Consider the following 13,897-nt stretch of genomic DNA (forward strand, 5'->3'; position numbering starts at 1 on the left):
CTTACAGGATAGTGAGTACATAGCCTACATTTTCATTTCATGTAGTTCTTGCAGGAGTTGAACCCACAACCTTAGTGATGCCAACATTACCAACTGAGATACATGACCTAGGTGTAGCTGACTATCCCTGTCAGGTTACCTATCACAAAACCAAATCCGTAAAAAGGCTGTTCTGTCAGCATCAGTCCATGCATTCTTTTTTAATATGTATTATTAGTAGTATAAAGGAGAACCTGACTATGGTGTTTCCAGATTAACATTTTGAACATTATGTGAAGATGTTGCAACAGAGCAATCGTTTTCTGTTGCTCGAGTGAAACAATTTCTCAGTTGCCCTTACTATTTAAAAATGAAAACTTTAACAATTTTACAAGAAACAGTTACAGTCATCAAGTAACACATATTATTCCACCTCTGGTTATTATGCCAAGTAAACGTTAACAACAAACCACCAATAATAATACAAATTAGGACTTTAGATTATTAAATGTCTTTTCAAGTTATTAAAAATAGATCATTCTTCTCATCTAAAGTTATTTGCTTAGCTAGCTTGCTTACAATGCAAATAGTCCGGGTAGCCATTTGATTAGCTGTTTAGGAGTCTTATGGCTTGGGGGTAGAAGCTGTTAAGAAGCCTTTTGGACCTAGACTTGGCTCTCCGGTACCACTTGCCGTGCGGTAGCAGAGAGAGCAGTCTATGACTAGGGTGGCTGGAGTCTTTGACAATTTTTAGGGCCTTCTTCTCACCATGCCTGGTATAGAGGTCCTGGATGGCAGGAAGCTTGGCCCCAGTGATGTCCTGGGCCGTACGCACTACCCTCTGTAGTGCCTTGCGGTCGGAGGCCGAGCAGTTGCCATACCAGGCAGTGATGCAACCAGTCAGGATGCTCTCGATGGTGCAGCTGTATAACTTTTTGAGGATCTGAGGACCCATGCCAAATCTTTTCAGTCTCCTGAGGGAAAATAGGCTTTGTCATGCCCTTTTCACGACTGTCTTGGTGTGTTTGGACCATGATAGTATGAGAGCATGTCAATTTTTTTTGAAAATGAATGGCTTATTCCCTACGTGAAGTTTATTTGATCTAATAGAAGTTTTGTAATGCTCAAGTTGTTACGATTGTACTGATATAAGTAGGACACATGACATCCCGGCAACGTTGAGAAAAAACACTTAATATCGGAGTTGTCTTCGAGATGGCTATGCATATTCATGACATGAGGCTGGTAGCATAGCATCTCTCTCTATTGAATACAGGCGGTTGATGTCAACAATTCTCATCGAATATTCAAAAAACGAGTACAATAATGAAATGTATCCACCAATCCAAAGAAAGGATAGTTGGGAACTAAACAGTCCGCCGTGCCTCTTTGTGGGAAACGACTACCATTGTTAGGACAGAGAGAGACATATATCTTGTCTGTATACCTATAATATTTTCCGTACTCTGGCAGACGCCATAATGGGACAGATACAATTATGCGATGTCTATCTAAGTCTATGGGTGCCACTGGTTGATGACGTAAATTGTAGGCGCCAGTCAAATGGTATCGACCGTGATGGCGACGAGTCAACCAAAGCAAGAAGGCGAGAACAATGATTGCTCTCTTCTCCCTTTGGTTCACGACATTATAAAATGGTAAGACTTTAATTTTGCATGTATTTGAATAGTGTGTTTATTACCTGGGAGAATTGATGCATATATTTGTGCTGGTTTGGTAGGACTTGTTGTGAAGTTAACGTTAGCCAGCTTGCTAGTTGCAGTTCAATAGTCTAATGTTGATAAGCAGCAACAATTTGGTTAAATTATGTTTAAGTACTTTGTAAAAAAAATAGTATATGCTTTAAACAACGTGTACTTCTCTGTCCCCAAGTATGGACAAAGATAGTCAAGATGTCCATCAAGAACTGGCCAAGTTGAAGACAAGGATCCAGGAAGCGCGCGAGCAGATCGGAGCCATGCCCGGAATTGACATGAGCCCGTCGGAGCAGCAGCATCAATTAGAGACGCTGCGGGAGCAAGTCAGTACCAAGAATCAGTTACTGCAGAAATACAAGAGTTTGTGTATGTTTGAGGTCCCAAAAGCGTCGTGAGAGATGTTTGACAGTTCTAAAGAAACTAACTGAATTCAGGAGACACTTGGAGAGGGACACTCATGTACTGAAAAGTATATATTTTTGTATTTAGAGGACTGAGAAATACTTTAACAAACGAACGATTACCATCATTTGAAATCGTGGGAAATAAACTTGTTCGTATGGATTCTTTTTTGGTATTCCATCTCTTGGCTTCCTGTTGTCTCATTTGCCTTTCCAACCTAAAAACTCGTGCAGTATAACTTGAGAACTCATCCCCTCTTTGTTGTCAAAACAACTCCAGAAATTATTTTATTTCACTATAACACTACCTTCAGGCACGATCTTTTTGTATTGTAAACTGTCCCCTTTTTACTTTGTAAAAAATTAAGTATCGATACTGAATTATAATGCCATCAAGTTTGTACATGCAGTGGCTTATTATTTTAGGTAATGATATTGTCGGTGTGCTATTCAGTTTGAGTGCAGCAGATTTTCAATGCAGTAGGCCTAAAATAAACCTTTTGTTGTTTTAATTCCTTGTGACTTGTCTTTACTCAGCTTCTCAGTAAGATTGTAGCATGGGCCACCTTACTCGCACTGTTAATTTTCATGAATGACATTTAATAGCTTGAGTTGGCCTAAATGGAAACATCAAAATCGTTGTTAGCTTCCATATATGCTATACTTTTATCAGAAATGATGTATTTCATACATTTGGTACAGGCTACTTTCTTCTAGCTAATGGTATGAGTGTCACTGAAAGGGCCTGGGAATATGCTTATTTACCAATGTTAAGAAGGATGACAGACATGGGAATATACATTTCAGATGTATAATTTAATTTATCCAAGTTTCTTTTTTGTGAAAAGTAAACTGACAGAAGAATATACATTCATATGTGTTAATTATGCAATTAACATTCAAGTTCAGTTCCGTGTAAAAAAAGGGAAAAAAAAGAAGCAAAATGTAAACAAATGCCACCCCATAAGTGTAGGCTACATTCTCCATTCAGTAATGGCAGATTTTACAGCATGTAGCTATAGTAACAAGAACACTAGAGGTTATCATAAGCCATATCACATTTGATCACCCTGACTCCACAGGGAAATATCTGACTGACTGACCATGGAATGCCTTCTCGCATGGTTTGGGACATACACCCCTGGCTGTCACTGCGTCTTGGCGTGCTGCCTTATCCCGGACTCTGCAAACTGGCAAGAAGCATGGCGGGTATCGTCTTCATCGCTGTATTGAACATCTCGTAACATGTCTCCATGTGCATTGTCAAGTGAGTTCTTAGCAGATGGTGCATCTGTCTTTCTCTTTTCCCTGGCTGCAGCCAGTAGCTTTCTCTTTGATATACATCAGGTCACTGTGCACGCTTGGTCGGCGCGCAAACGGTGCCACAATCCCATATACCTCGCTGTCTTTGAATTTCTTATTTCTGAATGACTTTCTTCTGCTGTTTTGCAGTACTTGGCAAAACTGTAAGGACACTTTTCGGTGAGAGTCCGGGCTCATCTCGTTGGGCAGTTTAGCCATGGTAAAAAGAGTCTGAAACATCTGGTCGACATTAGTGTTGCGTTTTGCAGAGATCTCATAGTAGGCGCACTGTTCGTCACCAACCACCAGCTGCTCAATCTCCTCATTCTGAACCTCCCGGTTAAACTCCCGGTCACACTTGTTCCCGCAGATAACGATCGGGACATCCACGTTTTCTTTGGTTTTGTTTTTCAGGCAGGACTTGGTCTCGTAAATTTGATGCTTCAGGCGCTGCACCTCTTGGAAGGAGTCTCTGTTATCCAGACTGAACACCAAGATAAAAAAATCACCTGAGGAGAGAGAAATGGAAGGCACATTATTATCACAGCTCAAAAGTCAATGTACTTTCCATAATGCACAGCACAAGTTTTGCATTACGCATCATGCATGCATTTTAGAGAAGCTAAATTGAAATTCTTCTTCTAGAAAGTGATTTGCAGAATGCAGCTTAATATTATGAATCACTTTTGCATAAAGACATTTGTCAGTTTCATTCGTTCAGAGTTAAGCTTACCAGTAAGGATAGAGAGTCTCCTCATAGCGGGGAAGGGATAGTTTCCAGAGGTGTCCAGAATGTCCAACTGGTACGCATCTCCCCGAATGCTGTATAATTTTCTATGAAAGTCCTCGATGGTCGGCGTATACTGGTCCTCGACTTTTTTATTCAGAAACCGAGAGATGATGGCCGTCTTGCCAACTTTTGTGGATCCTAGAATCACCATCCTGTGGCAGTTTTTTGCCGGTATGTTAAACTCGTTCTCGGAAGGCGAATTTTTTTTAATCATGATTGCGAGCTTTGCGCACTGACAAATGTATTTGGTGCGAGAGCGAGATGCTGAATGCAAGCTCTACTTGCTTTGAGGGATCCTGACTCTTCGTAAGCGCTGCTACTGCTGTGTTCGAAGAGAGCGCGACTGGTTATATATAGGCGATGCCGACCACACTCCTCCCCAGTGCGTCATGCAATTATGCATCGGTCTGAGGTGAGAATGCATAGACCGTATGAGAGAGAGTCTGTAGTTATGACTTTGCGCCTGTTTATGCGTGTGTCTGTACAGACCCTCTGTCTGAGCGGACAGAGTAAAATATATAAACAATTTTGAGAAATAAATGGGTTTAAAAATCATGTGTAAAGTATGCGTAAAATGCAACAGTTTCCTCTTTCACTTAACACCAATTTCGCAGAAACGAGTTAAACTTCTGCAGATTTTAAAATAATACATCATAGTGCAGTGTTTCCATTTTTTATTGATAAATAAGGAATGCAAGTGTAGGCAACCTCCTCTTTTTACTGTGTAACTCATAACCGTGTTTACATCCACCATGCATTACAAGGATTTGCATTCAAGTGATACACCTGAAATAGGACAAATACTCAAGAACATAGTGTTATTAATTTGGTGATTATGGCAATGTTGATCACTGTGTGTGCAAATAATAATAATATAAATATTACGCAACATTTGTAATTCATTTGCATGTTTCATGTCAACATGTTTCACTGCCAATAAGAAATTAACATAGACCGTCCTTCGCCCAGTTTCTGTTTCACGAGACGTTCAGTTTCTTGTTCCCTGCTCTGAAATCCGTCAGCTGAGCTCGCGCAGCGCAGTGAGCCTCGTATTTCGGGCACATACTGTCTGTTTGGACCGCACGAGGGCGCTACAGTATCGACATTATAGAAGTATAGACATTATTTTAACAGGGAGTCCCATTGAAGAGAACCTATTTCACGTGTGTTTGATATACTTTAATGCAGAGTAACTAAATATTCATTGTAAGTATGCCGACACAAATGAGATTACAATCAATTAAGTTATAGCCTACCATACTGAGCCCACTGAACATGAAAAACTAATTGTGGGTGAAATTCCCTTTCTTTCTCCACAGCTCAGGGTAAATGAAGGTAATTCTTTTTGTCTCCAAAAAAGAAAGTAAAAAGTGCACTCAGGTAATGTGTTGCTCATCCATCTCCACTCTTGTTCTCTCAATCGTCTCTCTTTCTCTCTCTCGCAATCGTTCCTCTCTCTCTCTCAATCGTCTCTCTCTCAATCGTCTCTCTCTCAATCGTCTCTCTCTCAATCGTCTCTCTCTCAATCGTTCCTCTCTCTCTCAATAGTCTCTCTCTCTCTCTCTCTCTCTCAATCGTCTCTCTCTCTCTCAATCGTCTCTCTCTCTCTCTCTCCCCCCCCTCTCTCTCTCTCTCTCTCTCTCTCTCTCTCTCTCTCTCTCTCTCTCTCTCTCTCTCTCTCTCTCTCTCTCTGTCTCTCTCTCAGAGCCGGTAGGCTGCGTTGACTTTACACATTAATTTTTTTGCATAATAAGACCTGAGTGGCATCTCTTTTTATAAATGTATAGGACGACCACTTCTTTTAGAAAACATTCATACAAACCTAATTGAACTAAATCATATAATCAAAGTGCTCTCCTTATAGAAAAGTATTTGTTCAGACCAACTAAATAATATGATTAAAATCTGAATTGGACTGCCTGTGTATATGCAGCCAATGTTGTGCATGATGCACAGGACTGTTGTTGCTGAAAACAGCGGTTGTGTTACGATTTGCATAGTATTAAACTATTTTATGGAAAGCTTGTCTCAATTGAACGCCAGGCCGTATAACTACTTTTTTTTATAAAAAGAACACTGACTCCCTCAAAGCAAAATTCGTAAAAATTCATACCAGCTATGCTACCAGACATCGACGCAGTAAACTTTCTGGATTTTTCTCCTGATCCAATTAAATGTATTTGCTTTTTGTCTTTTGATCTGATGAAACCGACACATACTGTATAACCACTAATGGTTCATAGCCCTGGGAAATTTCACCATTATTATAGCTGGGCATTATGGTAGAAGAAACACGGGCCTGGGTCGGCTCTGTACTGCAGCCTCTGATTGATTCACAGAAAAGCGGTTTTGGGACAGTTGATTCAATACGAGCTAATTCACACGTATCCTCACATTACTGCTCTCAACTTCATTTCCCTCTCTCCATTCTCTGACGGAGGCTGTGATTAGGGCAATGGCTGAGTCCATGCTCCATGTGTGCTTAATGTTAATGAAAAATACAAAGGGTATTTTCAGAATCTTGTGCCTGCACAATTCTATGCCACTTGATGGGAATTGTAAAGACACGTGTCATGCACTCCACGTGTCGTGCACTCACAGAGGAGTAAGATAAGGAGAAAGAGGTAGAATGGGTGACAACAAGACCGGAAAGAAATAGATGTGTCCATGTTAAGTTCTTATATATGCCTCAGTCTAACAAACTTGTTAATTTGGATCCCCTTTAGCTGTAGCGACAACTACTCTTCCTGGGGTTCACACATAATACTTTACAAATGATCAATACACACATAGACAGCAACAACATTCTAGAGACAGCAACAACATTCTAGAGACAGCAACAACATTCTAGAGACAACAAAACACCATCATCTATTATGGTAGGAATTGATGGTATTTACATCACCTTTATTATGTCATTCTTACAGCATTTGTATCAGTCACGTCTTGAGTAAATGAACAAATCTTTTCTTCATCCTTGAAAATGCAAGATGTTGTTTTGCATCAAAATAGTTTGACAGCTACCAGACTGACGCAGTTTGTGTTGCTAATTAGCTGTCGCTGAGGAGGAAGGTAAATTCCTCGATTCAATTTAGCTTCGAATGCAACTCAATTTCATCAACTGGGGTACAGTTGGATGCCAATTTTTCCATGAATGATGCAATTAAATTCTCCCTGGAGTACTTTACTTGCTACTGGTATGCTGTTATTTGCTCTTATTTGCTTTATTGGGCTGGAATCTACAATAGCTGCATTGAGTGTTTGGAGTTGGATTCCTGACGCGTGTCTGGTGGAGCTGGTCATCCACAGTGGGGTGCATTGTTAAACAAACAGCCAGGCATTAAGTGTTTTTTCCACATGTGTGTTAGTGGAGATACCCCAGCCTACGAAAAACAGACTCCTGGTTCTCTCAGTCTGTCTATCTGTCTGTCTCTCTCTCTCTCTCTCGCACACTCTCTCTCTCTGTCTCTCTCTCTCTCTCTCTCATACTCGCTCTATATCTACAGTGAAGGAAAAAAGTATTTGATCCCCTGCTGATTTTGTACGTTTGCCCACTGAAAAAGAAATGATCAGTCTATAATTTTAATGGTAGGTTTATTTGAACAGTGAGAGACAGAATAACAACAACAAAAACCAGAAAAACGCATGTCAAAAATGTTAGAAATTGATTTGCATTTTAATGAGGGAAATAAGTATTTGACTCCCTCTCAATCAGAAAGATTTCTGGCTCCCAGGTGTCTTTTATACAGGTAACGAGCTGAGATTAGGAGCACACTCTTAAAGGGAGTGTTCCTAATCTCAGCTTGTTACCTGTATAAAAGACTCCTGTCCACAGAAGCAATCAATCAATCAGATTCCAAGCTCTCCACCATGGCCAAGACCAAAGAGCTCTCCAAGGATGTCAGGGACAAGATTGTAGACCTACACAAGGCTGGAATGGGCTACAAGACCATTGCCAAGCAGCTTGGTGAGAAGGTGACAACAGTTGGTGCGATTATTCGCAAATGGAAGAAACACAAAAGACCTGTCAATCTCCCTCGGTCTGGGGCTCCATGCAAGATCTCACCTCGTGGAGTTGCAATGATCATGAGAACGGTGAGGAATCAGCCCAGAACTACACGGGAGGATCTTGTCAATGATCTCAAGGCAGCTGGGACCATAGTCACCAAGAAAACAATTGGTAACACACTACGCCGTGAAGGACTGAAATCCTGCAGCGCCCGCAAGGTCCCCCTGCTCAAGAAAGCACATATACAGGCCCGTCTGAAGTTTGCCAATGAACATCTGAATGATTCAGAGGAGAACTGGGTGAAAGTGTTGTGGTCAGATGAGACCAAAATCGAGCTCTTTGCTATCAACTCAACTCGCCGTGTTTGGAGGAGGAGGAATGCTGCCTATGACCCCAAGAACACCATCCCCACTGTCAAACATGTAGGTGGAAACATTATGCTTTGGGGGTGTTTTTCTGCTAAGGGGGCAGGACAACTTCACCGCATCAAAGGGATGATGGACGGGGCCATGTACCGTCAAATCTTGGATGAGAACCTCCTTCCCTCAGCCAGGGCTTTGAACATGGGTCGTGGATGGGTATTCCAGCATGACAATGACCCAAAACACACGGCCAAGGCAACAAAGGAGTGGCTCAAGAAGAAGCACATTAAGGTCCTGGAGTGGCCTAGCCAGTCTCCAGACCTTAATCCCATAGAAAATCTGTGGAGGGAGCTGAAGGTTCGAGTTACCAAACGTCAGTCTCGAAACCTTAATGACTTGGAGAAGATCTGCAAAGAGGAGTGGGACAAAATCCCTCCTGAGATGTGTGCAAACCTGGTGGCCAACTACAAGAAACGTCTGACCTCTGTGATTGCCAACAAGGGTTTTGCCACCAAGTACTAAGTCATGTTTTGCAGAGGGGTCAAATACTTATTTCCCTCATTAAAATGCAAATCAATTCATAACATTATTGACATGAGTTTTTCTTTTTTTTGTTGTTGTTATTCTGTCTCTCACTTTTCAAATAGACCTACCATTAAAATTATAGACTGATCATTTCTTTGTCAGTGGGCAAATGTACAAAATCAGCAGGGGATCAAATACTTTTTTCTTACTGTATCCCTGTTTGACACAAACACACACACTCTCTCTCCTCTCTGTCGATAGATACAGTGCATGCAGAAAGTATTCAGACCCCTTGACTTTTCCCACATTTTCTTACGTTACAGCCTTATTCTAAAATTGATTAAATTGTTTTCCCCCCTCATCAATCTACACTAAATACCCCATAATGACAAAGCAAAAACAGGTTTTTAGAAATTTTAGCAAATTTATACAAAAAACTGAAATATCACATTTACATAAGAATTCAGGACCTTTACTCAGTACTTTGTTGAATCACCTTTTGCAGTGATTACAGCTTTGAGTCTTTTTGGGTATGATGCTACAAGCTTGGAACACCTGTATTTGGGGAGTTTCTCCCATTCTTCTCTGCAGATCCTCTCAAGCTCTGTCAGGTTGGATGGGGAGCATCGCTGCACAGCTATTTCAGATCTCTCCAGAGATGTTTGATCGTGTTCAAGTCCGGGCTCTGGCTGGGCCCCTCAAGGACATTCAGAGACTTCTCCTAAAGCCACTCCTGCATTGTCTTGGCTGTGTGCTTAGGGTTGTTGTCCTGTTAGAAGGTGAACTTTCACCCCAGTCTGAGGTCCTGAGCGCTCTGGAGCAGGCTTTCATCAAGGATCTCTCTGTACTTTGCTCCGTTCATCCTTCCCTCGATCCTGACTAGTCTCCCAGTCCCTGCCGCTGAAAAACATCCCAAAAGCATGATGCTGCCAACACCATGCTTGGTTTGGGAAGATATGATATCACAGTATTGATGTAACCCATATTCATATAATGACCTTTGTTGTTTATGGTGTGTACCTAGAACGTCAGTTGAATCCAGTTCATGGAGTAAAAACATAACGCTACCCTATTTTGTGTTTCAGACAACACTCTATATTTTTTACCAGTATTTAAATTGGTATGCTCATGTTTTATTGCTATTCACATTTCATATTTGTGTGGATGGGCAAATGGAAAACATTCAAACTGCATGTTTTATACATCGTTTTCATTTTCAAGATTTGTATTCCCAGTTAATTCACGCACTGTGTCCTTGTGTGCCATTACAGGTTCTACTTGAAAAAACAACCAACATGCCAAGTTCCTAAAGGGTACCTGTCTATTTTTAGCTAATTCAACTAACTTTTTAATCAGAATAAAATGAGAGGAAATAGACTGGGACGCAGGACTGACTCATTGGCTGAGGCTTAGATAACTGAAAGTGTTATGGGAAAAGAGAGAAATGAGAAATGTTCAGAGTGACTCATAAGCCATTCATGCTTACAGTACATGTGACACGTGCGGAACGCCCAGCCCTGCCAGCCCTGCCAGAACCCATCAAAGCAGAGAGAAATTCAGTTCTGAACAAATGCAAAGCAGCTGATATCAGACTCTTTCTCTTTTCACCTGTGGGTTTAACGTCAGGTTGCTGCCAGTCTCTGTGTGAAACACTCTGGGCTGAGAGAGACAGAGAGACAAAGTTCAGTGGAGTCCCCCTAGGCCCAGGTGCAGTGAGGATGTTCTCCCTTACAAACATTTTCATAAATGTACACTAGAGTGTACAAAACATTAGGAACACCTTCCTAATATTGAGTTTCACCCACTTTTGCCCTCAAAACGTCGGGGCATGGACTCTACAAAGTGTCGAAAGCCTTCCACAGGGGATGCTGGCCCATGTTCACTCCACAGTTGTGTCAAGTTGGCTGGATGTCCTTTGGGTGGTGGACTATTCTTGATACACACTGGAAACTGTTGAGCGTGAAAAACCCAGCAGCATTGCAGTTCTTGACACACTCAAATCGGTGCGCCTGGCACTTACTACCATACCCCATTCAAAGGCACTTAAATATTTTGTCTTGCCCATGTGATCCCCCCCCCCCCAATATTTTTTTTTTTATACACTTTATTGATTAATTGTAACTTATTACACTTGTTACAAGTTAACATTAACTTCATTTTTGTAAGGGCTGGTCTGGCCTAGAGACGTAGCATAATGATAGCAGAATTAACTATTCACCTGCTTCACTGGCCCCGTGTAGCTCAATTGGTAGAGCATGGCGCTTGCAACGCCAGGGTTGTGGGTTCGTTTCCCACGGGGGGCCAGTATGAAAATGTATGCACTCACTAACTGTAAGTCGCTCTGGATAAGAGCGTCTGCTAAATGACTAAAAAAATGTTAAGGAAAATTACCTATAAAACCAGTTATAAGGCTGTTAATATATATGGACTACTGTAAGATTTGATAACCAATGTAATGTTTTATCGTTTTTGTTAGTCATACTGCTTAATTTCCTCTGCTGACACAAGCTACCATGTCAACAGGAAGAGCAGCAGTATGACAGACTTATAAGTCTAATTCTGAAAGGGGTCAGATGGTAAGAAACAATAGAGTCACAGTTCCTGCTTTGATGAGGACGGGGGAAAGAGATGGAAATGGAAGATGGAATAATGGCTGCTGTGTTGTCCCCAGTTTCCACATCTCGCAATAAGCACATCATGTTATGAGAACCATATGTTTCTTAGAGCTTGGTGAGAGTGTGGTTTTCCTATGGTTCTTTTGCACACAACCTTCCCACAAAGTTCTGGGAATGGTGCAGGATACCCAGCTAGCAGATAACATTCTGATAAGCTCATGTTTCTTAGGTGGGAATTTCAGTACTTCAGCATAACGTTTCCTACAGGTTTCCTCGTGGTTCTATTTAAAGTCATGTTCTCAGAACGTTCAGAGAACGTTAAGAAACAACGTTCTTCTGTGGGAAGAATTTGATAAGTGGAATTTGATAAGTGTTAGCCCTGTGCCTCTGTCTTGGTTATTATTGAGAACATTATCTATTATATGGAGACCTTACTGCGACAGTGGGACAGGATTCCTGTGATATAAGGACAAGACAAGACTGTGGGTGTCACGGAATCAGCCGAGGCTGCCCCTCCTCCTTGCTCGGGCAGGCTTCGGCGTTCGTCGTCCCCGGAGTACTAGCTGCCACCGATCTATGTTTCGGTGTTTGTCTAGTTTGTCCTGATTGTTTTCACCTGTTTCCCATTATGTTATATTGTATTCCCTTTATAACCCCCTGTCTCTCATTGGTTATTGTGTGTGATTGTTTTCCGTGAGGTCGGCAGTCTCGGTGTATGCATATTTTGTTTCCTCCCTGTTTGGAGGTTTGTTTGTATTTATATTACTGTGCTAGTAAAGTTTCTTCTGCCAGTAGCTCGGTGTCCTGCGCTTGACTTCGCTCACCGCATACACGTCGCCCTGACAGAATCACACACCATTCATGGAGTCAGCAGGAGCGGCGGTGCCAGCTGGATCAATGGAGGAACGCGTCGAACACCAAGCGGCCATGATCCAGGCTCTCGGCACCGCCATGGAACGGGTGGTGAGCACTATTGGGTGATGGGAAAGAGAGGGTCTGCCTACGCCTTCTCCAACGATACCACCACCATCGGCAATGCCCATCGCTTCACCTCCGGGGTCCAGTGGGATTCGGCTCTCGCTCCCGAGGGCTTATGATGGCACAGCGGCCGGGTGTCAGGGTTTCCTGCTCCAGGTTGAACTCTACCTAGCAACCATCCACCCGGTGCCCTCGGGATACGAGAGCGTGTCCACCCTCATCTCCTGTCTGTCCGGCAAGGCACTGGAGTGGGCCAATGCCGAGTGGGGGGGAATAAACGCCGCTACTGTCAACTATGCGGAGTTCACCCGCCGCTTCATGGCAGTATTCGATCATCCACCAGAGGGTAAAGTGGCGGGTGAGCGTCTATTCCACCTTAGACAGGGGAGGAGGAGCGCACAGGAGTTCGCGCTGGACTTCCGGACGCTGGCTGCCAACGCGGGATGGAATGAGAGGGCCCTCATCGACCACTACAGATGTAGCCTGAGGGAGGACGTGCATCGGGAATTGGCCTGCAGGGACACCAACCTCAGCTTCGACCAACTGGTGGACATGTCCATTCGTCTGGATACCTTGTTGGCTACCCGCGGACGTCCGGATTCACGGCCGTCCATTCCATCCCCCAGCACTTCCGAGCCGACCCCTATGGAGCTCGGAGGTGCTGGTGCGAGGGAGACCAGGAGAGAGACCAGGAGGCAGGCCGTCCCCTGCACCAACTGTGGCCGCAGAGGACACACTGCTGGTCGGTGCTGGGGAGGGTCTCCTAGGAATCGAGGCGGTAGGGAGCTCACTGATGAGTCATTCCAGGTGAGCAGGCACCCAACTCACTCAGAGCTCTCTGTTGCGCATATGTGTATTAAAGTTGTGTTTCCCAAGGTTTCTCCTCACTCCCAGCATAAGGCGCTAGTAGATTCAGGCGCAGCTGGGAATTTTATCGATCGCCAATTCACCTATAAGTTAGGGATTCCTATTGTACCTGTTGATGTGCCCTTCCCCATCCATGCCCTAGATAGCCGCCCTTTGGGGTCAGGATTGATTAGGGAGGTCACAGCGCCGCTCAGGATGAAAACGCAGGAGATACTACGTTTGTATTTGATTGATTCTCCTGCGTTTCCCATCGTGTTGGGGCTTCCCTGGTTAACATCTCATGACCCCAACATTTCATGGCAACAGAGGGCTCTCAAGGGATGGTCTGATCAGTGTTTCGGGCGGTGTGTA

The 13,897-nt window shown here is 43.1% G+C and overlaps 1 protein-coding gene across 1 annotated transcript; it reads right to left on the reverse strand.

The window, feature by feature from the left end:
* Positions 1–3,259: 3,259 nt before the first annotated feature.
* On the reverse strand, positions 3,260–4,485 carry LOC311114098 (dexamethasone-induced Ras-related protein 1-like). The gene is made up of 2 exons (XM_084189379.1): positions 4,134–4,485; positions 3,260–3,909 (listed from the first exon to the last, which is right to left on the reverse strand). Exons 1-2 carry the CDS (start codon positions 4,402–4,404, stop codon positions 3,374–3,376), a joined length of 807 nt encoding a protein of 268 aa, XP_084045505.1. The 5' UTR covers positions 4,405–4,485; the 3' UTR covers positions 3,260–3,373.
* Between the last annotated feature and the right edge of the window lie 9,412 nt (positions 4,486–13,897).

This window comes from Coregonus lavaretus, assembly GCF_964263955.1.
Source record: "Coregonus lavaretus genome assembly, contig: HAP1_SCAFFOLD_442, whole genome shotgun sequence".
Taxonomy (NCBI): domain Eukaryota; kingdom Metazoa; phylum Chordata; class Actinopteri; order Salmoniformes; family Salmonidae; genus Coregonus; species Coregonus lavaretus.